The sequence below is a fragment of the Ochlerotatus camptorhynchus genome, unplaced genomic scaffold, assembly GCF_037179485.1.
Source record: "Ochlerotatus camptorhynchus isolate MF236.1 unplaced genomic scaffold, CSIRO-AGI_Acam_v1.1 ptg000554l, whole genome shotgun sequence".
Lineage (NCBI taxonomy): Eukaryota > Metazoa > Arthropoda > Insecta > Diptera > Culicidae > Ochlerotatus > Ochlerotatus camptorhynchus.
Genome location: NW_027041037.1, coordinates 370146 through 398138, shown reverse-complemented (window position 1 = coordinate 398138; position 27993 = coordinate 370146). Strand labels below are relative to the sequence as shown.

The following is a 27993-nucleotide window of genomic DNA, read 5'->3' as shown; positions in this document are numbered from 1 at the left end:
AACTATTTTCTCAGTCTAATACAATGTTTCTTGTGTACTGTCTTAGATGCGGTGTTCCATATTTTGCAAATTATTCCATCAAATTTGATTGACTAAAGGAAAATTGTTTCAGAATTACGCGGGTTATTCTTTTTCTTGACACTCAGTGAATTTCCCATCTGATCAATGCATGAAAACAATACAAGTTCAACAATTAGTTTTATTTCCTGTATCACTATGCATTTCAATCTATATAGAACATAGTAGCTACATAATACTTCTATGCCCTAGATATAAAAAAAATGTATAAAATTGGCTAAAACCATTGAAACACTCATAAAAAAGAATCTTCCTTTGTGCAATCCAACTTTCAGTGTTACTATCAACAGGGACGCATGAAGTAAAAAGGTGGGTAACAATCATCAACGATTATGAATCTGCATTTCTTATTGTACAAAAATAAAAGAAGTTTATACTAAACATCTTCGTCGTCACTGTGCGAACAAATTACTTGCTCTTGCCACCAGTCGTGTACTTCGTAGACCATACTAATATGCGGGTGACCTACTTTACTATTGCTACTCTGTTGCATATCGCCTCCGTGAGTCAAGTGGTGGTAATGTTGATGCAACGTATGACTGTGGTTCAGTTCGTTGATCTGGGTTATAGTTTTTGTACTCGAACCTTGCTGTCGTTGGGATTTCTTCTTAGTCATGTATCGATCCTTTTCGTTTTTGGCTTGTGGATCGGATAGAGTCGGCGCCAGGAACTTGCGCCCGCTAGTACTTCCGGTAGAATCTGATCGGATCAAATTGTTTTGATTTTTCTTTCGGTTCTTTGCGTTGTTTTCTATCTCCTTTGCGGCTTGTTCTGCTGATTCCGTCTCTGGGTTTACTTCTTTGCTTGCGATGGGCTCTTCTACTTGATCCTGTTGCTGGTTTTGCTGTTGCTGTTGTTGCTGCTGCTTCTGAATGTTATCGTTTGTAGCTCGCAATCCAGCAATTAGTGGATTATGTGCTTTCTAAAAACACGATACAAATGTTTTAGTTTTATTGATATACTATTATATCAAAGTTGACCAGTTCCAGACAAAATAGGATAGTAAATGAAAAATAAGACTCGACTTACTCCAATGTGCATGAAACTTTGCCTAATTATGAGCTATGGGCAATCATTCAATTTTTTGTAAAGATTAGGCCATATTGGATCTCTTTTTTCAAAATGGCGTCTTTGTCATTTTTCAATAAATTCAAATATATCATATTGATAATATGATCTATTCGGGGGGTTTCACAGGCGTATAGGTTAGCACTCTACCGCCAGAGTCCCGTGTTCAAATCTCACCCCAGACAAGTCACGAATGACCAAGAACGTTGAAGTGACTATAAAAAATATGATCCATTTATGCCTTTTCCGCACATTGCAATAGCGACCCGAAAAATATTGCTTCATGCACCATCTAGCGTTGAAAAAAATCATCAAATTACAATATTATTTTATGTGTTTTCAACAAATAAAATAATATGCTGAAATAAATACTTACAAAATATTACACAAATTTAGATTTGGTTTACCCCTCGTGAAGATGAAAAAATACATTGGTAGCCGTTTTGACCACATCGCTAAAAATTTAGTTCACCAGCTAAGCGAAAGAGTAGATCATATCGTAATATACTATATTTGATAAATAGTAGCACTTAAACGTCACTTCTGATCGAAATGACGTCTGAAACAAAGTAGAAAAGTATAGTAATTCTGGGAAAAATATACACGGTAAGTTATGTTTAGTAATGTTGAGTAAAAATTCAAAAAAGTTTTAAAAACTGGAATATCTCAAAAAGCATATTTTCAATATTTATAAGTTATTTTCTAAATAAAGCATTGGAAAATGAAAACTTTAGGAATATTTAAAACCATGGACACTTGAAAATTAACAAAAATCGTAGATCATCAACTTTTGGTCATATGTTTAAACTTATTTAACGCTGATTTATGTGTTTGACCAAAGTTCTTGTTCAACGTTTTTTTTTTGTGAATTTCAAAGTATCCATTGTTTTAAGTATTCCAAAAGTTTGCATTTTTATGAACTTGAAAATAAATGAAGATATACTTTTTGAGATATCTGAGTTTGTAATACTTATTTTTTAATTTTTGCTCAAAATACCATAAATATTTTTCCCCGAAAGGCTTTAATTTTCGCTACAGTTTTGTCACAGACGTCATTTCAATCAGAAGTGAGATTTTCGTGCTACAATCAGGGTTATTCTGCGTGGCGAATGAGGTGAGACGACTCGAGTCACTCGTGTCACCCGATTCCAGCTGGCGAGGGAGGTGAGAAGAGTCACTTGGGATGAACCCGATGAACTCTCACCTTATTCTCACAGTCGTATTTGGGTGACAAAAGTCGTACTGAAGTGACGATTTTAGGTGACAAGAGTCGTAACCTCCGCTGCAGTCGACTGGAAGGAAAGCCTTAGAGTTCTATAAGCGATGGTTGCGGTTTTCGCTAATTTATTACTTCTAAATTTGTTTCAATCAATTTTTTTTTGTTTCTTCGGCTTCCTCAATATGGGTATTTTTGGAATAGGAGTGACGTGTAGGAATCGGAAACCCATGTCTGAGGCCATTTTAAAATTCAATATGGCGGCTTCCGGTTTGAGAAAAATTTGGAAATTCTGCCAAATACCCAACAAAACTGGTATTTTTGGAGTCGGGATGACGTGTAGGGACTGGAAATCGATGTCTGAGGTCAATCTGAAATTCAAGATGGTGGCTTCCGGTTGGAGAAAAACTTGAAAATTCTGTCAAATACCCCTCAATATGGGTATTTTTAGAATTGGGGTGACGTATTGGGTCCGAAAAAAGATGTCTGACGCCATTTTGAATTCAAGATGGCGGCTTCCGGTGGGAGAAAAACTGGGAATTATTGCCAAATTACCCACAGTAGGAGTATTTTTGGAATCTTGGTGACGTGTAGGGTTCGGAAATCGATGTCTGAGGCCATTTTTAAATTCAAGATGGTGGCTTCCGGTTGGAGAAAAACTTGAAAATTATGTCTAATACCCCTCAATATGGGTATTTTTAGAATTGGGGTGACGTATAGGGTCCGGAAATAGATGTCTGACGCCATTTTGAATTCAAGATGGCGGCTTCCGGTGGCAGAAAAACTGGGAATTATTGCCAAATTACCCACAGTATGAGTATTTTTGGAATCTTGGTGACGTGTAGGGTTCGGAAATCGATGTCTGAGGCCATTTTGAAATTCAAGATGGTGGCTTCCGGTTGGAGAAAAACTTGAAAATTCTGTCAAATATCCCTCAATATGGGTATTTTTGGAATTGGGGTGACGTGTAGTGACCGGAAACCCATGTCTGACGCTATTTTGAATTCAATCTGGTGGCTTCCGATAGAAGACAAACTTGGAAACTCTGTCAAATACATCACAATATGAGTATTTTTGGAATCGGGTGACATGTAGGGTCCAGAAATCCATGTCTGATGCTAATTTGAAATTCAATATGGTGGCTTCCGGTTACAGAAAAAAAGAAAAATACAGGCGGGTTTTCCGTCCATGCACGTCACTCCAATCCCAAAAATACCCATATTGGACAGAATTTCCAAGTTTTTTGCTAACGGAAAGCCACCATATTGAATTCAAAATGTCATCAGCCATGCATTTACGGTCTCTACACATCACCTTGATTGCAAAAATACCCATATTGAGGGGTATTTCATAGTATTTTTCAATTTTTCTGTAACTGGAAGCCACCATCTTGAATTAAAAAAAAAAGGCATTAGTTTACGGTCCCTACACGTCACCTAGATTCCTAAAATACTCATAATGTGGTGTATTTGCAATATCCCAGTTTTATTTAAACGGAAGCCGTTATCTTGGATATCAAAATGGCGCCAGGCATGGATTTCTGGTCGTCACCCCGATTCCAAAAATACCCCTAGATAAGGGGTATTTGACAAAATTTCCAATTTTTTCTCTGACTGGAAGCCGCCATCTTTAATTTTAAAATGGCCGCAGACATCGATTTCCGGCCCTTACACGTAACCCCAACTCCAAAAATACCCATATGGTGCGATATTTGAGAAAATTTCTAAGTTTTTCTCTAACCGGAAGCCACCATCTTGAATTCAAAATGGCTTTAGACATCGATTTCCGGTCCCTACACGTCATTCCTAATCCAAAAATACCCATATTGTGGGTAATTTGGTAGTATTTCCAAGTTTTTCTCTAACCGGAAGCCGCCATCTTGAATTTCAAAAAGGCGTCAGACATGGTTTTTTGGTCCCTACACATCACCAAGATTTCAAAAATACCCAATATTGTGGGTAATTTTGCAGTATTGCCCAGTTTTTCTCTAACCGGAAGCCACCATATTGGATTTCAAAAAAGCGTTAGACATCGATTTCCGGTCCCTAAACGTCACCCCGATTCCAAAAATACCCATATTGTGGGTAATTTCGCAGTATTGCCCAGTTTTTCTCTAATCGGAAGCCGCCATCTTGAATTTCAAAAAGGCGTCAGACATGGTTTTTTGGTCCCTACACATCACCAAGATTTCAAAAATACCCAATATTGTGGGTAATTTTGCAGTATTGCCCAGTTTTTCTCTAACCGGAAGCCACCATATTGGATTTCAAAAAAGCGTTAGACATCGATTTCCGGTCCCTAAACGTCACCCCGATTCCAAAAATACCCATATTGTGGGTAATTTCGCAGTATTGCCCAGTTTTTCTCTAATCGGAAGCCGCCATCTTGAATTTCAAAAAGGCGTCAGACATGGTTTTTTGGTCCCTACACATCACCAAGATTTCAAAAATACCCAATATTGTGGGTAATTTTGCAGTATTGCCCAGTTTTTCTCTAACCGGAAGCCACCATATTGGATTTCAAAAAAGCGTTAGACATCGATTTCCGGTCCCTAAACGTCACCCCGATTCCAAAAATACCCATATTGTGGGTAATTTCGCAGTATTGCCCAGTTTTTCTCTAATCGGAAGCCGCCATCTTGAATTTCAAAAAGGCGTCAGACATGGTTTTTTGGTCCCTACACATCACCAAGATTTCAAAAATACCCAATATTGTGGGTAATTTTGCAGTATTGCCCAGTTTTTCTCTAACCGGAAGCCGCCATATTGGATTTCAAAAAAGCGTTAGACATCGATTTCTGGTCCCTACCGTCGCCCCGATTCCAAAAATACCCATATTGTGGGTAATTTGGCAGTATTGCCCAGTTTTTCTCTAACCGGAAGCCGCCATATTGGATTTCAAAAAAGCTTTAGACATCGATTTCCGGTCCCTACACGTCATCAAGACTCCAAAAATACTCATATTGAGAGGTATTTCACAGAATTTCCAAGTTTTTCTCGCACCGGAAGCCGCCATATTGAATTTCAAAATGGCCTCACACATCGATTTAGGGTCCGTACACAGCACCCCGTCTCCAAAAATACCAATATGGTGAGGTATTTTGCAGTATTTCCAAGTTTTTCTCTAACCGGAAGCCACCATCTTAAATTTCAAAACGGCCTCGTACATCGCTGTCCGGTCCCTCCAAAAATACCAATATTGTGGGGTGTTTGATATCCGGTACAACATTTCACCAAGATTCCAAAAATAACAAAATTGTGGGTAATTTGGCAGTATTTCCCAGTTTTTCACTAACCGGAAGCCGCCATATTGAGTTTCAGAAGGACGTCAGACATGGTTTTCCAGTCCCTACACGTCTTTAGCAAGTCATTTGACCGAATTGACATACCAATGCTTCTTTTCAAATTGAAAAAAATTGGAATTGAGCCAGGACTCCTGAAATGGCTTGAATCATATTTAACTAACCGCCAACAAATAATTAAATTCAACGGAAAGAAATCGACCCCAATTCAAGTCACCTCAGGAGTCCCGCAAGGCTCTCATCTGGGACCTCTTCTTTTTATTCTGTACGTAAACGACATTTCCTTCATTCTCAAAAAAATAAAATTGCTAATCTATGCCGACGACATGAAGCTCTTTTTGGAAATAAAAAATGATGAAGACATCAATATATTCCAGAGTGAAATACACATATTCTACACATGGTGTAAAAAAAGCCTATTAGAACTGAATGTAAAAAAATGCAACTTAATATCATTTAGCAGAAAAAGAACACCATCAAACATTTCAATTGCATTAGGAAATCAGAATGTAGAAAAATGTGAAAGAGTCAGGGATTTAGGGATTATCTTAGACTCCAAACTAACTTTCATAGACCATTACAATACAATTATTCACAGGGCAAATAACATGCTAGGCTTTATCAAGCGCTTTTGCTATAACTTTCAGGACCCATACACAATTAAAACACTATATATTGCCTATGTGAGGTCAATACTGGAATATTGCAGCATTGTATGGTCTCCATTTTCAATCACGCACGAAGAAAGATTAGAATCAGTACAAAAGCAATTTCTATTATATGCCCTTCGTAAATTAGGTTGGACATCATTTCCTCTTCCATCATATGAAGCACGCTGCATGCTTATAAACATACAAACATTAAAAGAGCGTCGTGAATATGCAATGGTTTCGTTTGTAAACGATATCGTTTCGCAGCGCATTAACTCAGCAGAACTTTTATCAAAATTAAATTTTTATGTACCTACTCGACAACTCAGAAATCGAAATTTATTTGCCGTAACCCATCATCGCACAAATTATGCAAAATTTGGGCCATTAAATCGCATGATGGCGTCTTACAATCAATACTGCGAAACCATTGACTTTTCAATGTCTCGGCATAAACTAAAACAATATTTTAACTCCATACGGAATCATAACTCGTAGGAAGTAAAAATATAATAGCTGACAATATATTTTTTAATACTCTTAAGAAAAACAAATTTGTATATGTATTTGTACTAGTCTACATCGGTTGATGAAATAAATAAATAAATATTCGTCACCCGGATTCCAAAAATACCCATATTGAGGGGTACTTGACCGAATTTCCAAGTTTTTCTTTAACCAGAATGGAATGTCAAAATGCCGTCAGACATCGATTTCCGGTCCTCAAACGTCACTCTGACTCCAAAAATACCCATATTGTGGAGTATTTGACAGAATGTACAAGTTTTTCTCGCACCGGAAGCAGCCATATTGAATTTCAAAAAGGCTTCAGACATCGATTTCCAGTCACTACACGTCACCAAGATTCCAAAAATACCCATGTTGTTGGTTATTTTGCAGTACTTCCCAGCTTTTCTCTAACCGGAAGCCGCCATATTGAAATAAAAATAACGTCAGGCGTTGATTTCCGGTCCCCGTAAGTCACCCAGATACCAAAAAATACCCATTTTGTGCGGTATTCGACAAAATTTTCCAAAAACTTTTTTGGAAATAAATCGCAAATAATGTTTTTTACGTCTATTTCGATTTACGAACCGCCGGTGTGGTTCGTAAATGGAGGAATACACTGGAACCTGGACCCTAATTAAAAAAAAACCACGATTGGAAAAAAAAACTTCGTCCGCAACCGAAAACAACAAACAGCCAAAACTGAAAGGGTCTAGCACAGGCCGAACATTTTCAATCCATTTAAATGATGTTTTTATGCATGATTTCGAACATGTGAACGCGGATTATGTTTAAGAAAATAATAAAATATTTAATCTACCTTGTTTGACATGAAATACGACTCGAAACGCATGTTCATAGTAAAAAATAAAAACCTGCGATTAAACTGACAAATGAACCTACAAAAACTGCATGGGCCTTCTTCGGAAAACAAAGCAAACTGACATTTCGGCGAATGAACACCGAGTCACTTTGCAACTCACCCAAGAATGAACCTCTCACCTCACCCGAGTCGACTGTCGGAATAGAGTGAGAAGAGTCATGTGACTGCGAGGTGACAATTGTCGTCTCACCTCATACGCCACGCAGAATAACCCTGAATTTATTGAAAAATTTGCTTTAACGCCATTTTGAAAAAAAAAATTACGACATCCAAAACGGCAGAATTTTTGTAAAAATGTGAATGAGCCCATAACAGCGGATCTAAACACATAAACCAACCAACGATACAGACAAAAGGCTTGCTACGACCACCACGACAAACTCTCCCTGCAACACAGCTCGATCATAGTGGTAGAAGGATAATAATATATTGCTTGCCTACTTTGTTGCAATATATATATGATTGAGGACATAGCTTAGACAAATATGCAAAGTTTTATACAAATAGGAGAAGGTAGAATTTTTCCGATTCGTCAATTGGCGTGGAACTACTCTGTTATTTTCGCATCACCTGGTTATTGGCTCGAATTTTCTTAAGACATCCCTCAAGCCACGTTCGAATGGTTTGTTTGGCAACTTCTTCTTCGATAATGTATTCAAATTCCTCACGTGCCAGTAGTTCTTCCAACTGTAACGCTTTTCGTATATCCACAGAACGATACGATAGCATGCTGGAATCATATGTATTCGGTTAAAATAAAATTAATACAATCTAATATATCATCTTACTTGATAACATCGTGGAACGTTACATCTTCTCCGTTGTGCAGTTTATCGAGCTCGTAGCACATGTACTTGAAAAGAAGTCGATCCTTTTGAGGATCGCACTCTAGTCTTCCCTTCAGTAGTCGTAGGATAAACTTAACCCTTCTAACCGGTATGACTCCTCGTTGGTGTATATCTACGATGTTCCACGTATTTTGGAAATTTCTTATATCAGCGTAAGATAAAAGGGCATCCTCCTCGTTCGAATAGAATAACGAAAAGTTCTCCATAATAATAGCTACAAGAAAAAAGTGCATCAATTTGACTTATTCTATCCCTAGATCGGCTGCGTCTGTGATCCTACCGACTAGTAGATTCAGTACTATGTAGGTAATAATAACGTAGAAAGTGCAGAAATAGATCAAGCTCGCGGTGAAATTTCCGCAGTCTGTTTCCCAATAGTTGGCAGCCGGTGTACAGTAGGGAGGCTGAACCATACAGTCATGCATGATTTTGTTCCAGTCCTCGCCGGTGACAATACGGAACAACATTGCCACTCCTGCGACGGGTGTGCCGAAGTTTGCTCGGCTAAAAATGTTCAGATTCATACATATAACAGAGAAAGAAACACATATCAAAGAAATAAGCAACGTGTTCGAAACAACTACAAGGATGATACAACTTTTCGCAATAGCATATGAACGTTTAACTATACATGACTCGGTGAAAGAATAAAAGTGAACAAACTAGCGGTGGAGTAGAGTTGGTTGAGATAGGTGAGAACATTGGTATACTTTTCTAGAACATCGAAAAAACTGGAAAGCGGTAAGAGGGACATTAAACCCTTTTGGTTACATGTTTCGGGAATTACAATAGTCATATACAAAATACAATCGGCCGGTAAACACGAGGAGCGAAATTTCAAATAAGTAAAATCAAACGATAAGGTGTCGCGTCACTTCGTCGTACTTCGCTTCGCTGTATCATATCCACATGGAAAAGACCATTTCACGGTCCAATATAAATTTGTTTACAACAATTTTAATTTATTTAGCAAGCTTTTTTATACTATGTTATAGAAATTTTAACCTGCGGCTAGTTCATCTCTATATTTTGTAAGCAAATAAGTTGATGATCAAAGGTAGCTGCAGCGTTTTGTGTTAATTGGTTTTAACTCATACGACGAAGTGGTGCGGAACCTTGAGTACCGCATTTGGCATAATACCGTTTGGTATAATGGTCGTTTGGAAATAAAGGCGGAAATACACTTCTTATACCGATAAATAGTTCTGTGGCCTTCTTTTTCATGGGCTGTACTTCAATTGAATATGAAAGAGCAGCTCATGATCAAAAGAAGGGAAAATTATCATTTAATAAATATTTTCCCTTCTTTTGAACATGAGCTGTTCTTTCATATTTTTTCAACAACATATCATGAAAAATAAGCAGTTATGTTCGATAAAGGTAAAAAAATGCATGTTTTCGCGTTTATGCCAAATGGTCACTATGTCAAACGGCAAACGGCCTCGGAACCCTTGATAGTTTGTTTTATATGTAACATATTAAAACAGCGAGGAAAATAATGGTATAATTTGCACAGCTTGGTTAACTTGGTACTGAATTGCATTCCAACATGCATTTTTTTATGTGTTGATGAGCATTTGAGGAAAAGGCTTATAAATGGTTTGCTTAGTTTATGTGTTCATGTTTGAAGAAAGTAGAAATACAACATCGACAATTAAAGTAACACTGGTTTGAACAAATTAATAGGAAAATTGATTAGCGATGGAAGGTTTGGATTGGAAGAAATAATCTATAAGACTGCAGTATCTAAAGACCTAGTACAAAACAGAGAATGTAAAGTTTTAAGGTAATCGTCTTTTTTTTAATTAGTTACGTACATACGTTTTCGAGGCTCTCCAGTATCATATGATGTCCGATGGAGTATCATATGTATGGACTATGTATCTGTTAATATTCTATTATCGTGATAATTTGAGCTACCTATACAGAATACCCTTCAAGATTTGACCTTGTCGCAGATCTTGAACTTTTTAACTCTTCCATAGTGGGGACGGCTCCGGCGTAGTGGTTAACATCCATAATTCTCACGCCAAAGTCACGAGCTCAAATCTCATTCCCAGAAAAGTCACGAATGATCCAAGAGTATTAAAGTGATAATAATAATAAAAAAAGAAAACAAAAAAAACATAATTGAAAAAGGTGCACACCTTTACTTCCCAAATTAAGGTTCAGTTCATGCGTTAGTCACACAGTCTTACTCAGTGACTTAGTAAAATTGTATTACTATCTTTTTTTCTCTTAATGAAATATTACTCAGTTGTCTTAAAAACGGGAATTACTCAAAGCTCTGAGTAACCCCAGTTTTTATGACAACTGAGTACACTGGAGTCGCTTTTTACGCGGGTGATACGTCCCGCGTAAAAAAAACCGCGTGAATTCCGGAATCCGCGTAAATTCCGAAATCCGCGTAAAAAAAACCGCGTAAAAAAACCGTGTCAAAAAAAACCGCGTAAAAAGCGACTCTAGTGTATAACGATAAACCTCGTAAATTCTGAAATCCACGTAAAAAAACCAAAATCCGCGTAAAAAAACCGCGTAAATTCCGAAATCCGCGTAAAAAAAAATCGTGTAAATTCTGAAATCCGCCTTAAAAAAAAACCGTGTAAAAAAAAACCGCGTAAAAAAATATATGTGTGTATATAAATTCAGACCACCATCCAATAGGTATTGTCTACCTGGACAACTTTTCCAAAAATCAGCGACATTCTATCAAGTCAAAGCAAGCAATTATAAGTCTGAACTGAATTATGTTCACCAGTCCCCATGAGAAAAACTTTGCCAAAGAGAACAGCCTCCTTTGTGATCAGAATCTCGATATTTGAGTGTGGTGAGGGGAAGAAACTCAAGATTCGGATTACTTTGAAAGATGGTAATGTTCAAGTGAGGGTTTACGACCTCCCTGAAGGTCTGCCATTTCTAAACGGGTTCTCGATTCGCGAGGTATAGTGGGGAGAGAGCATCGAATGTTAAGGAATTCCGCTCGGCATATGGTCTGCACGTATGATAGCGGAGTGGATTGTGGGTCAACATCAACGGAGAGCACGCGTTCGTTGTCTACAAGGGACAGCTGCAATCCAGCCGCTACTGCAAAGAGCAAGCGCACACTGGCATATCATGTGTTCAGAACAAAAAGCTAGTATTCCACAAAAGCTACGTGAACGTGATTGGAGGGGACAGTCAGCGACCTAAGAAACCAGCGGGTGCGAAACCATCAAACACGACACCAATCGGTCAAAAATCCACCGCTCCACCATCGATGTCGTCGAAAGCTTTTCCCGAACTGCTGCAGTTCTCGAGCCAGGGTGATTCCTCAAAATTATTGACAATCATAATGATACAAATATTGACGACGAAAAAACAAAAAAAGTTTGATTTCATGTTTCAATATTTCCTCTCATTTTCCCCTTCTGTATGACTACAGCAGCAGATGGGGCCTGTTCTTTGGCGTCTTTTGTCAAGGTGGTTGTGATCAATGACATTTATATAAGGTCTGGGCCAACAGGCAGCTTGCTGGTGTTAGAAGCAAAATGTTGTAAACATTGCTGAACATCTCCGAACAGATAGAAATACGTCACTGCCAACATACTGAGAACAGATAGAAATACGTCACTGCCAACAGCTGTTTCGTGTAAAAAGATAAACATTGCAATAAAATACGAACACCACTAAACATTTGCACATTTCACTAACACCAATAAGCCTTTTGGCCCAGACCTTATATAAACGTCATTGGGTTGTGATTTGATTCGGAATATGCCAGCAGCTACAACAATATTAGTGAGGAGCGACTCATCGCTTCCACCTATTGTTGATAATATTGACATGAAAATATTGATGGAAATATTGACAAAACTTCTGTCGTTTGGGGTGCACTTAACACCACCCCAAACTGCCGTGAGTCTGGAAGACGTATTCAAAAAACCCAAAAGTGCGTTGCGATCGCAGAGCAAGAGTGACATCAGGAACGAAACCGATGAATCCTCCGCTTCCACGAGCAGCAGACGAAACCGAGGACGACCCGCTGGTAAAAAACCCCACCGGGATGACAACAACGAGAGGGATGAGGAACACCGCCCATAAATGGCTCTTAAGTGTACCCTACATGATTGCTTTTATTGACTATAAACTTATAATCAATACATTTAATATTGACGTCAATAAATCGGTATTGACAATATTTCTGTATTCACATAAATATTATTGTCAATAATTCCCCTTCGCGTAAATATATTGAAACGTGTGGAATTCGCTTCACGTCGTACAACATCTCGTCCATCAATACCGGCACCAACACGAACCGCACGAAACTGAACGCGTTCCGGACCTTGACCTTCATCAACAGATAGCCTCGATATCATGTGTCTGTAAAAAGTAGGAAAAATCGAAAACAATTTCCGGGGAACTCTGAGAAAACATCCCGTAAAAATTGGAAGACAGAAGGACTTTTGGGGAGGTAGGAAGAAACTTCAAGGTGAAGTCGAAAAAGTATTCTAAGAGAAGTCAGAAAAAACTTCAGGTGGAAATATGTAAAACAAATCCGGAGGAGTAGAAATACACTGCAGGACTTTTTATATCTTTATTAAGGGGACTTTCAGTCCTGGGCTGGTTCGTCTCCGGAACCACTATAGGACTGGAAAATCTTATGGGAAAGTTGAAATAAATTTCCTGCGAAAGTTGGAAGTGCGAAGTCAGAAAAGCTTCCGGTGAAGAAACTAGACATTTCCAGGGCCAGCTTTGAAACATTTCCAGGGAAATTTGGAAGAGAAAGTTGAAAGAAATTTTAAGGAGTCAGAAGACACAAGCAATCGCAATCACAATATCAACATTTGTGAAATATGTTTATGCTTCATAAGTCGACCGACAGAAGTTCTAATTCTAATAAATAACTATCGAAAATTATATCTGGTCACTGGATACAAATATTTACCTATTCCCGGGAAGAGTCATCAGCTGTTTCCCGATTCCCAGGTAGCCTGATATGACCTACCAACAACTATAGGTACTCTACCACAACTAACGAATGTACACACCAAAAATTGGTGCAGCAGGTCAATCATGTTGTCAAAATGTAGCCAGCATTGAACCATTGTATCTAGGCTCCATTTTCAATTGAGCGATTATTTTTACATAAGAACAATTTTTGACTAGCTTATGGTTTACTTTAATGTATTTTAAGCTTAAACATGATTCGAAGATTCCTTTTGATTGAGGTAAACAATACCATATTACCAATTAATAGATTATTATTTTCTTAAAAAATGCTTTTTTTGCACTGTGTCATTCTACGCCCATTTTCGTTTGATTAAAAGGCATTTTCATAGTCCAAAACTGCATAATTGAGTATTATTGGCTGTATACTATTAAATGAAAGTGGAAAAATTAACATAATTGGACTTTTGATCATAAATTTCTGAGCTTGTTCAGATGGTTGGCAAAGTAATGCTATCTTAAAACCATCACAACATGAAACAAGTGGATGAAAATCCGTTACCGGAAGCGTTGAAATATTTTTTTTTAATCATACAATAAAAGCAAATGATCATTAGAAAATTGGTTATGGTTTGCCGACTTTTCATGTGATTTGTGTAACAAAAATTGTAATTTTCACCACTTTGTGCAAAACACATGTGTACATTTTTTAAAGTTTTTATCGACGCCATTTCACAAAAACTGAATGAAATCCCACAAAAATAGTTAGTTAGTTTAGTCGATAGTTTTGACCCATTTTTGTGTGCACATTCTGTATACGTGCAAAAGCTAAGAAATTTAAAGGTTTTTTTTTATTATGATTTAATTTCAACTGATTGAACGATTGAAACGTGTTAAATCGTGTTTTAAGAGAATAAGTAAAATGTATGTCACACCAATTTTATTGCAAATCACCCACAACCTTAGGTATTCCGAAATGATTTCTGTGTCGCGCTGCTAATTAATGTCTTTTTCTCTCGTACCTACCATTTATAGCTAAAAGTATCACGTTTGCAATAAGGCATCAGTAATTCCACAATTCGGTTATTGCAATTAAAAAAAAAAACAAGATCCGCTTATTTTGGTGCATCTTGATTATTTTTTAATGTATCTCAGAGTTTTGGCAATACCGTTAGTCATCAAATGTGTTTAGCTTTATTTTTTAAGTTTGATGAATTGACTCCAAAGCAAGACTCAGCCTGTAGAACCAAGAAACTCGGGAATTATCGAATGAACTAAGCAATGTTTCGTTTCGAAAGTGTGATTTTTCTTTGGTTTACCTCACCCAGGACTTGATATCTCGAGAGATATAACCCGGTGAAATACGAGGCCCGTTTGGACTTAATTCATCGGATAATTCCCTACTCGCTGCGGGGACAGTCACGAGTACGTTTAACTACGGAGTGAATTTTGCTTACTTTTGTTTTCTTAGCGATTAAAGGTGCTCGAAAGATGATGGGAATGTGTATGGTAAAACAAAAAAATCAAATGGGACGCTACATATCCATCGCAGGAGGGTACTTACCGCCCGATTCCCTCGCCGTATTTTACTGTACCGAACAGAATCGTCCCTGCTAGCGCATAGAAGAACACTAGCAGAAACATTCCGAAGATGATGAAGAACGACTTGCACACTGATACACCGACCGTGAGCATCAACATTTTCAAGGTCGTATGCTTGCCAGTTATTGTGAAAAATCTCAATATGACAACCATAAAACCAATGAAATATGATAGGTCGCTCTAGAATGATGGAAGAGTTTAATTTTTTGATTATCTATTTCATATCGATGCACCTACTCTCAGTGTTGTTTGGAGGAAAATCCATACTACTCCTGCCACTGTCACCAATAGGTCGTATCGATTACGTCTAGACTGCCAGTATCCTCTAGGTGTGAAGGCGATGTTTTTCATGACTACTTCTATAACAAAAACGAATGTGAGGAACGTGCTCACGATTACCAGCCGCTCCGTATGAACTTCGTCTTTTGTCCACTGTGAAAAAAATGGTAAATGTCACAAGAATGGAATTCAGACTTACTTACGTGATGCGCAGTGTTACCGTTATTGATAGAAGCATACTGTTAACTAACACCACCACAGCAATGCACCGCTTAAACGCTATATGTTGAGTTATGTCGTACACAAAAGCGCGGAATTTACGTCCATCAGGACGAGGGGGCAAATGAAGAGGTTGGGCAATCTTCAATCTCTTCTTCAGATCGCACCATCGGCGCTGATCTACGGTAAGCAGTGCTGTTCCCTTGTTCTCAGAATAGTTGGCAATCACTACACCTACAAACAGCGTCAATCCAATCATACAACCAAGGAAAATGTACACATGAATATAGATTGCGTGAACTGGACCAAGTGCTTTGATGAGAACATCTCTAACATCAATCCAACCCTTGTAGGACAGGACTTCAAACAGTGCCAGCATGGCATCTCCAATGTTATCGAAGTTGAATCTTCTTGGATTGGCCCATACTCGTGGCACAAGCATTGCCGGGTACGACTCGTTTACGCCAGGAGTTAGTTTCATCTTTGTTACGAATACCCGTCTCATGAACACGCCGACACAATCTTCTCGCTTGATGATCGTTGGATCATTGCATCGTGCTAAACGGCCTCCATAGAGTTGTACTCCGTAGCTAGCGAAAATAAACATCAGCAGAATCAGCAATGTCGATACGAGTAATATCTCCTTGAAGCCACGACAAAGTTCATACACAACTTTACGCATGTGTGGCACCAGTGTAAATATACGCAACGGTTTCAAACAACGTAAGATCATTAAAAGCTGAGCAGATGAACTACTAGGCACTTGACGAGGCATCCATATTATAAATGAAAGCGATACAATGTAAATAAAAACATCCAACACCGATGCTACATCCTTGATGTAGGCCTTGGGGGTGAAGAACAATCCATCTGCCAGTATTTTAAGTGCCAACTCGAGGCTCATGAATATGACGAAAATATATTCGGCGAGTTGTAGTGTCACCTGTTCCATCACCCTGTACTGCGGAGTTTCAAACATCATCGATATGCAGGAAAGTGTCGTCACAAAGATCATCACCCAGTCGAGATAGGTCACAAGGCCGAGGAAATTGCTGGAATTAAATACACTAATGTTAGAGTTTGTGAATGTGTGTATGTGTGTGTGAGGGGGTGGGGGTGGGGATTGTAGGGACAACAATAAAAAATTGCCCATCAGCGTTTGTAGACAAAACATTCTAAAGTCCTTTCCTCGCAAAGCGAAGGCCGTCCACGCATACCAACATCACCATCGGGTAGGGGAAATTTTCCCCTACACGATGATGTTATTGGTTTCTGTGAGCGGCCTTCGTTTTCTGGAGAAAGGGCTTTAGAACGGTTTGTTTACAAATGCTGATGAGTCCTTTTCTATTGTTGCTTCATAACTGTTTGTCAAACTTTACATCCGGGACTACCCCTACCGGAACCTCCATAGGATACATAGAAAGGGTTGATCTTACGGGTGCTTGATCGACATGGAAGGAGCCATTTTTTTGCTTGTAATAAATCGAATAATCGACCCTTTTGTAGTCGATTGAATATGATTGTCTAAGTTCTACCTACAAAATTTTAAAACATTTAAACTGCTTGGCCATTTGTTATGTCCAAATATTAGCATTATTTTGCATATAGATTGATAGCTGAATATTTGTTTTTATATCATTTTCGATGCATTTCTCATCTCCATGCATGGAATATATTGTTATCCGCATGATTTCTGTGTAAAAAGTGTTGTATGTCGCAATCAGAGGTGGTAAATGTACATTTGAAAAAGTACTATGCGCACAGAAAAAAATTCTGAATTTTAACAATCGCGTAAAATCTCTCTACGTTTAACATTGAGCTATACTTGGAATAAACACTGAAATCGTTTACAAACTTGTATACAATATTTCATGGAGTTAGATTTAAGCATATCAGAAATCATGTCAATTAATGATTTCTGTAAAAATTCCATTTTAGGAGCGTAATGCTTCCTAAATCAAAATTTTCAAAATTTCCGTTAGAATTACGTTGGATAGTGTTTTGATTTCTACCCGTTGCAATAGCAGCATAGGTAGCTTCATTAACTCGCTGAACATTGTTAGCAGCGAGCGGAGTAGGTATAGATGAATAACTTGAACCAGGGGTGATATTTGTACCTATGAGTCGGAATGTAAAATTTGTTCCTCGCTGACCGTTGTTAACAGCAGAGGAATTTGTACCTGATCGAAAACGTGGAGCGTTTCCTACCTGTCGCTTAGAACCATATTGTAGGATCGCTTTGCGAGTCTTACATGCCCAAAAATTAGATTTGTGGTTTTCACCACAATTTAATCATTTAAATTTCTTACGATCTTCCTTCACAGGACAGTCTTCCTTTGCGTGAGAGGAATCACAACAATTCATGCATTTAGCTGGCATGTAGCAATTTTTAGTTCCGTGACCCCATCTCTGGCACTTACGGCACTGGGTGATGTTTTGGAAATTTCTTCCAGTCTTCATGAAGTGTTCCCACTTCACTCGGACATGGAGCATAAGGTTAGCTTTTTCTAAGGCCTTAAGGTTGTTTAGTTCACTAGACTTGAAGTGAACTAAATAAAAATCATTAGAAATCCCGTTGCGCGAATCACCAGGACGGGATTTCATATTCATTTTGATTACTTGGAGTGGCACAACTCCAAGTAATTTTGCCAGTTGATCTTTGAACTGATCCAGGGATTCACCACTGGGTAGTCCTTTCATGACAACCTTGAACACACGTTCAGTTTTGATGTCGTACGTAAAAAATTGTGCTGCTTCTCAGTAAGATACTTGAGAAGACATTTAAATCTGTCCAAGGTTTCAACCAATACACGGCATTCACCCCGACGTCCAATTTGTAATGAAAATTTAACTTTCACGAAACTCAAAAGTTCCATGCGAAGAGCATGGAAATCGGAAGTGGTTATCACAATAGGGGGAAACTTTTCCTTCTTGGCATTAAGCCGAGAAAGTTTACTAGATTTTTTCTTGGATGATGGATCATTCTCATCATCCGTGAGCAAATCAAATTGATTACTCAAATTAATTTCATCAGAAGGGGGATCAAGAGTTTGCCCCTTTCTTTTGCGTTTAGGCGCCATGGCGGCAGTAAATTTTTATCCAAATCGACTTCCAAGCAGATTACTATAAGAATCTGAAGGATCGAAGAAGAATGTTCCAAATCGATATCCAAGAAGGATTACCTCGGGTAGGGTCCAAACAAGGATCGAAGAGGAATAAGAGTTGAACAAGGTAGAAATTTTACAGGTTGAGCACTGAAAAGTGCTGTTTTAATTTATTGTAGCTTTAGGTAGTAGTAATACTTCCTTCAGCAAAAAGCAAATAGATCCGCACGGCAAGAGAGTACGATGCGGACTGTGAACGTACCACTTTTTGATTCACCGATTTGTTCTGTTCTGTGTTGTCAGGATAAGTTCATTGGTTTACATCATGTTTTCACCGGAGCAAGCACGTCGCGATTCGATCATGCACGCTCGAAATGAAAATCCCGTTCTATCCGCTCCTGACAGTTTTCGATCACATTCCTGGGCAAGAATTTACCTCTGTATGTATGTATGTATGTAAGTAGCCACCATCCTAGCTTGGGTCTTGCCCTGCATGCGGCTCCACTCAACAGCAAGATCAAATTCCGTCATCATTCTGAATTCAACATACTGCTGTATGAAGGGCCAAAAAAGGGTTGGACGGGCCCGTTAGCAGAGGCACTTACGCGAAACCCGCGGGAATAAGAGAATCTCCTTCCAACAATATGATCCAACAAAATGAATAACTAAATTCGCAATACATGTTAAGCTTTCCAAGGGATGGTTTGTTTAAGAAGAGCGCGTCAAATTCATTGCAACTGTTGGAGTGAAATGTAACTATCTAAAATGACAGTACACATTCCCTCCTAGACTCCGGTTGGTACTCCACTCCATTGTCCAGTTACAACTTCAATGATGCCCTGATGCTCCCTCCCCTCCCAGTATTTATTGTAATTTACATTATGAATTTATATATAATCATGTAATATATAATGAATATAAAATATGTAGTAAAATGAAAAAATATAATAAAAAATAAAGATGTTTTACAAAATATAAATAACCTAGATTATTGGGTCCTATACACACACTTTTTGTTTTATGTGCCATGAAATGACATAATGCATCATTGTATGTTTTGAAAATATAATACTAAAGTATTGAATCAATAGACCGAAAATCGAGGTTATTTGGACATGAGAGATTATATTTAAAAGAATACTACCAAACCGAGCATCAAACGCACTGCCCACAAGAGCAGACACGTCCCCTCGAAAATGCAATCGAGAAATGTACAAGAACAATCCTCAACTGGAACGTACTCACCAAATCAATATATCCCGGAGCGCATTCCCGATGTCGTCGAACGGCAAAAAAAGGGAACTCGGTGAGAAAATTTGTGATACGGAATTTTCACTGAAAACAACCGCGAATTTCACCACCCAACTGTGACACGTTCAGAAGCACTTTTGGTACACTTTCAATATCAATTTCTTTCGAAAAAACTTATTTTTTTTTATTTGCAAAAATAGTTGCAAGTGAACCAACATCAACACCGATCGTGTCAAGCTCTTTCACGCACCTTGCAGCGCGTACATAAACTGAAATGAAACATTATCACTCGCGATGCCACAAATATCTGGTCCGGGAGAAAAAAATCAAACAACGCAGAAAGCGCCAAATCTTCTGAAGCGAACGCACGCACAAAACAAAACAAACACAACCGTATCCAAAGGGGTTCCGTGCGCGACTGTCCTGGGCAAGAATTTACCTCTGTTGATCAAAAAGAAGCCGGAATTTCCCAAAAAGTTCCTTGTCTGGCAAGCAATCTGCAGTTGTGAACTGAAAAGCGAAAATTTCGTTACTTCTGGAACCACGAACCAGTAAATTTACCAGGAGGAGTGCTTACGGAAGAGACGTCTCTACTGCCTTTTCTGGAGCAGCATAAGGCCTATTATGGCCGGAGTTGGCAAGCTGTAACTACTCAAATTCCACCAAACAGTGGTACAGCGAAATTATGGACACCCTATAAACAGAAGTTGCTATCTTGGATTTCAAATTGATGTCAGACTCGTAAACGTCATCCTTGTTCTGAATATAATCATATAGAACTCCTGATGAACTTTGCCAAAGACAGCAGCTTTATTTATAGATGATGAGGATCTCGAGGCACAGTATGTACATGGAATTCACGCATGTATGCATACTGTGCATACTATGCATACTATGCATAGCGCTAAGTAGTGATATGATTCCGAACTTGACTGGCCTTCTCCTCAACAACTTTGCTGAAGCTTTCTAGATTACCTGGGTCTCAAAGATGTAGCCTACACAAAAACTCACATAGTGAGAGAATTCTGAACTTGTATGTCTACCATACAGAAGGCATTGGTCATGTGAACAACTTTATCGAAGACGGCAACTTCATAGATTGGCAGACTCTCGAAATGTATTACATACTGGAGTTTCTTGAAAAATATACATGGAAACCAAAGAACTTTATTACTTTGCAACTTTTTAAACAATAAGCGATCCTAAGTCAACACAATTTCTAACCCGAATATATCCTCGACTGGACCCGTCATTCAGGGTGTAAGGTACTACCGCGTCGCATTCTAGAGATTTCAGAAATAATACTTACTGCATGCTCTTGTATTGCACTTTTCTCTCGTTGCCAGTCAGTGGATCCTTAAGTCTCGCGTCGTACCGGCCGTGAACGATTCGTTGGCAAATTTTCCGGAATTTACTTTCTCTCGGCACTGCAAAAAGAGGTGTATCGAAAAATGGATGATTTTCTCGTAGATCTTCCTCTCGTTGGTTTCTTCTCATCTCCGCTTGCTGTCGTTTTGCTTGTAAAATTTTTATGTCCAAATCATGTGGTCTCGCTCGGGAAGATGTTACTCGACCCGTACCACCGATGTCTCCGTTTTCCATAAGATGTTCGTAGGTTTGTTTTAATTTTATCGAACCGCTACGCACGCTGCGTCGGATCGACCTGGAACCAAACTTCTTCTGATCCATTCTCCATGGTTTGTGTTGCGTTATGGTGCCTTGTGATTTGAGACCGGATTTGGCTCCCGCGACAGGAATTATTGCTGAATCGCCTAGCATTAGCCGTTGGTTGTTTGAATCATTGATTATGTGTGTAATTGCCATCTTCCTCAAACTATTTCCCACCGATCGAACTTTGGCCGTTTTATTCATCACGTTGACCGGTTTCTGCTTTCGATAGACCACCTTCGACTCCCAACATTCCGATACTGGACGCTTGTAGCCCTCGATTAACGATGGATCTTCTGGGTCCATATCAATCACAAACTGCTTCATGAAAGATTCACGAACCTTCGGCAATGTGAAATCGTTGGGAATTTTGTGCAGGATTGTCATCTGCGGTGAGTCTGGGAACTTTTCAAACACTCTCAGTCTAAAAGGAAGTGTTTCTTTGATTTCTGCACTCTGCTCGCGAAATTTCAACTGTTTTAGCTTTTTTATGTCTTCGTCCAACTCCAAGTTGTCCAAAATGACCGCCACGAACAAACTCAACACAATCTGAAATCGTATGTTAAGAATCATCATGATGAGAATAGTTTTAGAGCAACTTACCAGAGTGACGAACAAGTGATACAGTATGAAGTATACGGCAACCAATGGAGTCAGTGTTTTACTCGTACGTATCATGGTTTCGTCCATAACTTCAACCCAGGCTTCTTGTGTCAGGATTTGAAACATAGACATAAATGCATCCGGAAAGCTTTCAAACTTGGTGTAGTCACAAAGAAAGCAGAATAGTTGCATCGAAATACTGGAACTAATAATTAGCAAGCACATGGTGAAGATGATCAGTGAGCCAAGTTTTTTGCCAGGACCAAAGATCTTATATACAAAACCTTCCAACATTGGTGATGCTTTGATCAGACGCACCACTCGAAGTACTTGAAAATAGGTGAACCCAGAGAGATAAAGTCCGGGAATGATGTGAAGGCTTGTCCCAATAGCTAGTAGCAATTCAAATTTGTGAATCGAATGCTTGAAATATCCCCTCCAGCCTAGGCAATAGATTTTGAACAATGTTTCCAGGTCCAGTAAGAAGGTAAACGTCATTTCTATGTAGTAATATTTCTCGTAGAAAACTTGTCTCGGCCTTCCGTCGTGTTTAAAGTGCATAGTAGCCGTCACAATTCCATTTGCTAAAATTGTAGACATCACCAGCAGCCTAAAGTAGGGAGACTTCAATATAGTGTGACAGGTTTCGTTAGCCAAACCACCGTGTTTGTTTTCGTCGATGGTGATAAGCTTCCAACCGGTATCGTCTCCGGTTATGGTTTGTGAAGCTGTGCTATTTTGAATGTGTCCCCGTACTCCCCACATCTGCTGAAATTGAACTCTAATTTCGTTGAACGTTTCGGTGATGACAGCGATGAAAACGTTCTTAACCAACCACGCCAGGAAAAAGATCATCGTACTAAAGTAGAATGCGGCTCGCCAAGCTGGAAGACTATCTATGGCACGGTACATTATGAAAACCCATCCCTCCTGGGATGCTGCCTGGTAAACTGTGAAAATGCTTGTAGCTGGAATATACAACGCTAAGTACCATTGTAGTAAGTTTAATGCACCTGCGATTTACCTATATCCTCGAATCCATTAAATCCTTGTACGTAATTGGAGAGAAAGTCCATTTTCATGCATTTCATACCGGTGGGGCATTGATATCCAGAGTCAGGATCTGTCGAACAGAACGTGTCCGGAATGGCCAGTGAGTTGATCGTGAGACCTCTGAGAATAAAACACGCCATATCAAATGTAAGCCAATTAGGGTCAGCCAACTACAAAACATACTCTGGTTCAGTGGTATTGAGAACGCAATGATTCTTCAGTTCGCCAAAGAATTGTACTCCCAGTAACCCATACAAAGACATGAAAAACAGGAAAAACAATGTGACATTGTAGATCTGTTGGCTAGATCGTTTGAATATTTGATTGATCCGACTTTTTGGCATCGAAAACTTAAGGAAGACTCTCAGGAAGCGAATCATTATCAGTGGTCGCGGTGCTCGAAGGATGGTGAGGTAGTGAAACTTTGGCAATATACCAAGCATTTCGAAAATATGCAGCACTACAGACGCCCAGAGGAAGAACACCATGGAAGCATCGAACTGGCACCAATGATCTTTCAGGTATGGGGCTTCTCCCTGGAACGTTCAGGATTGTTAGACATAAAACATCTTTTCAACAGATTTTTTTCAACTTACTCAACTTACCCTCAACAATCCCCGTATGTGGATTTTGGCGATCATTTCTGCCGTGAACAGCAGGGTGACTACGATATCGCTGCATAATGTGAAGTACTGTAGAAACGGGTATCTTTCGAATGTTTTTGGCGTATTCATTGATACCGATGTGAGCGATACCAATGCGCACAAACGCATCAATCGACGAACCCATAGCTGGAATGATGTTACTTCCATGATTAAATTATCGATCATTTGAAATTATTTTACATATGTACAAGTTGAATGCGCAAGCTAGTGAAAATTGACAAAAACATGCTCTAATTTAACATCATGCGATGTTTGAAACGATAAGTTTTTGAACGAATGGTTAATGATTGTGAAATGAAAGAACTTTAGAACTGTATTTATTTAGTTACATACAACATTGGAAACAATAAGAAATATAAAATAAAATATTGATAAAAAAATATGATGCTTGTGTAAAAAAATATGGAGATACATATACAAAAGAAAAATTCTGGATCAACAATAGAAAAGGGCCCATCAGCATTTGTAAACAAACCATTCCAAAGCCCATTCCTCACAAATCGAAGGCTGTCCACACAAACCAACACCATCATCGTGTAGGTGGAAGTTTCCCCTATCCGATGATGGTGTTGGTTTGCGTGGGTGGCCTTCGCTTTGTAAGTAAAGGGCTTTGGAACGGTTTGTTTACAAATGCTGATGGGCCCTTTTCTATTGTTGATGTAAAATTTGATTGATTGATGGATCAGGGCCGGATTTGAGGAGGGGAAAAGGCGACAATTGCTCTGGGCTTGGAAAGTCCACCGACCTGAGCAAATATTGGTTGTTTTTTTTTAATTTATCATTTTTTTTCTGTTGAAGCTAATCATTCTCATTTTTCGATCAATCATAAAGTTTAGATTTGAACTTCTGGTTTAATTTTATACGTTGGTCTGCCAATATATCTGAAGTTGTTGGTCACTAATTGTTGAGTTGAGATAAGATATCTTTCAGCAAATTTGCTTTAATTAATAGCAAGGTCATTGAGGATATTGATTGATATTGAATGCTATTGACTGTTTTTAATAAAGTAATAATAAATAATAAATAAGCTATTGACTGTCAATTAATTAAAATTGAAAATTATGCAGAAAAATCTACTTTTTTTGTAAAGAGAAACTCGTCAGAGCTACCATTGGAGTTTCATAATGAAATGCCATCAAGGTTTCTCTTCCATATCTTTATTTGATTTTTTTTTTCTATACTTTATAAAACATTTTTGTTATATCAAGATGGTAGGAGGAAAAATACGATCGCGCATTTGAGATTCAAACTTAGAAAGCAGCTAATATAGGCCCTCGGATCCTAAATCTGCACACTTCGAAATAACTAATTTTACACGTGACGGAATCCATATTTGACAGAAAGGATCAAACGTAAACAAATATGTCATGTAAAATTAAGTGCTCCGAGACTGAAAAGTTCGTTACTCGACGAAAAGTACGTTTGATTGAGTTGAATTTCGTGTCTGTTATGACTCAAATTTATGTCAGAATTGACGCTCGTATATGTCAGTCTCAGAGCACCTAAATTTACAAGATTTTTTCTAAGTGTGTGGCACTGGCTGTAGGATGACTTACTACTACCGATCATTAGTGATAAACTGACTTCCTGCTTATAGCCATTGAACAACAACAACAACAGCATTTAAGGCTGATGCAAATCCGGAGTGATTTGAGATTTGGGCGTAATTGTATTTGTAAATAAACACGTCAATCACCGATTTCTCGCGAATAAAAGCACAATTTCTAAAAGTAATAACACTATGAGGTAGCAGAATGATGCCTCTATCATTTGGTATAGTTTGTTTGTGAGATAGAGCTTTTATGCAAGAGAAATCAGTAATTGACGTGTTTGTTTACAAAAGCAATTACGCCCAAATCTCAAATCACTCCGGAAATATTACTTCCATTTTATGTCCGACATTACTCAAAGGGGGCAAAAAAAAATTACAAGGGATGAAACAAAAAAATGAGTATTTAATTTAGTAATTAATAATAAATTAATAAGTTGATAGTTAAGAAAATATGTGTGTAGTTTTAGGAAAACGGCGCAGAGAGAATGGCAATATTGGATAGGGTTGAATTTTGTTGTGCCCCTTCAATATTTTACAACAGTAGCAAAGTTATGCAACGCGTAAAATTTTGCTATTTTTCTGTGCCACTTCTCCATTCATACATCAAGCAAAAAAAAAAATACATGCAGCATAGTGTACGTGTAATTTACTGTTTACAAACAAAGAGCAGTGGACCGATGAAACCTGAGATTTTCTGGAAAACATGCTCGTGTGGGTAATATCCAAATGTGAAAGAGAAAAAGAAAATTTTTGCAAGGGCTCGTCTGTCTGGGAAGAGTACCTTCTACAGCGCATGTTCAGGTTCGCTTTTCGCGTTTCTAGTCACTACCATGTGGAAATGGGAAAATTGATCAACATACTACTGGATATAACACCGATAGTCAACCACAACACCAACCATTGAAATGAAAATTTACAACAAAATGAATTTAATAAGCAGACGGAAAACCTTGTTAACCCATTCGATATCGGCACTTTCGTTGAGAGATTCTTCCGGGCCATAATCTGCCAGTATGGATTCGCCTTTGATACTCTGCTTTCTGCCCAACATCTTTTCACTTTTTGCAATATGGCGACCGCTGGCTGGATCCAATTTAGCATCCAGTGACCACACCTTCACAAGCACAAGAAAATTTCTACTCTTTTAAGCTTGCATCTGCTGATTGATTTGATTTTCAATTTGATTGGCTGAATTCGTTGTGTAATATTTTGATTGCATGACCACTTTTTATTGGCTCGAGATGTGGAATTTAGAGAAATGTTTCAGTCGAGCTTTCTATAGAATCTTAATTCGTGTTTCCGTTAACATATCATTTGCGTTCATTCCAGTCACTAAAAAAAAAACTTCGCCCTCATAGGTATACAACGTTTTTGCCGAATTTCAACAATTAATTAAATAATCACTGTATAAAACTATGGGTTTTACAACTTCTATCCGACTAAACTTCTCAGCACTGAAAAATGTATTACTAATCGATATGACATGTATTGAATCATCGCAGATTATTACCTGGAAAATTAAAAATGAGTTTGCGCATTCAGACCAGTAGCATATATATTGCGCTAGTTTTCCAAATTGAAATATAACGCCGATAACATTTAAAACATTTCAGCGCATTGATCAATTGCTGAAAGAAAGAATTACATGAACATATTTACATCATTGCTCACAGAATAAGCCCCTGATGCTATAATTTATAATCCTAATCCTGCTAAAAAACCACACATACACACACTTATCGATACTTGATACAACCACCGCGCACAAGAGATTTTCATGAAGAATGACAATCCTACTCGTACATTGCCATAACGACCCGTAACGCATATCGGTTGTTTTGCTCTTTTCCTATAATTTTCCTTGAAAGTATTGAAACAAATCCGCTTGTTCTGTTTCCAACTAGATTGCGCAATTATAAAAACACAATTAAAATCATTTTCTACGCTGTAAATAACGCCATTACAAATGTTTCATACTGGCGACATCTGTTGAATTCGATTGAACTTAATTTTTTCATCAGATGTTACGCGTATTATCTTGGAAAATTGGAATTTTCCTCTTTCCCCAAGTATTCAACAGGTGTTTGTGACAACAGGTTTGTTTATAAAATACTGCATAGTGATTGGAGCGATGAATTTTCCCCATATTTTCTCCTATTTCCATTCTTTTCGCCTGGACCGGCAACTTGTAGATACTTTGTTAGTAAACACTGAGGAGTAGTCAGATGGAATGCTTGTCAACTGTAGTATTTCTATGAATGGAACATTCCTTCATTAATTTTTCGTTTCCATAGAAACGATGTATAAGAGTCTTTTTAAGCTGGAGTTTATCTCAGGTTATTTACACTTCTTCTACGGTATTGTGTTAGTCTTGTCATTCATGTCTACAGCGAGGTCTACAACGTACTTATCAGATAACCTGGTTGCCACATTTTGTAAGACAATGGAAACGACTTCTCCATACAAGCATTTCATACAACATTCGATTTGTTTGACTTCCATAATGAGGCCCTTGAA

General features: G+C 38.3%; 1 protein-coding gene across 3 annotated transcripts; it reads right to left on the bottom strand.

The window, feature by feature from the left end:
- na (sodium leak channel non-selective protein na) lies at positions 1 to 26940 on the bottom strand. 3 transcript variants are annotated; one of them, XM_065236502.1, is made up of 13 exons: positions 26426 to 26940; positions 23865 to 24050; positions 23443 to 23795; positions 23231 to 23379; positions 22207 to 23174; positions 21245 to 22152; positions 15582 to 16632; positions 15320 to 15514; positions 15045 to 15262; positions 8832 to 9055; positions 8492 to 8765; positions 8274 to 8433; positions 1 to 1000 (listed from the first exon to the last, which is right to left on the bottom strand). In XM_065236502.1, exons 1-13 carry the CDS (start codon positions 26525 to 26527, stop codon positions 455 to 457), a joined length of 5334 nt encoding a protein of 1777 aa, XP_065092574.1. In that variant the 5' UTR covers positions 26528 to 26940; the 3' UTR covers positions 1 to 454. The 3 variants fall into 3 exon arrangements, with proteins under 3 accessions (XP_065092574.1, XP_065092575.1, XP_065092576.1); XM_065236503.1 differs by having other exon boundaries at positions 26435 to 26940; XM_065236504.1 differs by lacking the exon at positions 26426 to 26940 and having other exon boundaries at positions 23856 to 23954.
- Positions 26941 to 27993: the final 1053 nt, after the last annotated feature.

Coding starts and splice junctions, on each gene's coding strand:
- na (XM_065236502.1), bottom strand. CDS start 26,527: ATGTTGGGCAGAAAGCAGAGTATCAAAGGCGAATCCATACTGGCAGAT. Junction 22,153..22,206: donor ATCACTTGTTCGTCACTCTG/GTAAGTTGCTCT, acceptor ATACGATTTCAG/ATTGTGTTGAGTTTGTTCGT. Junction 16,633..21,244: donor GTGCAATACAAGAGCATGCA/GTAAGTATTATT, acceptor ATTTAATTCCAG/CAATTTCCTCGGCCTTGTGA.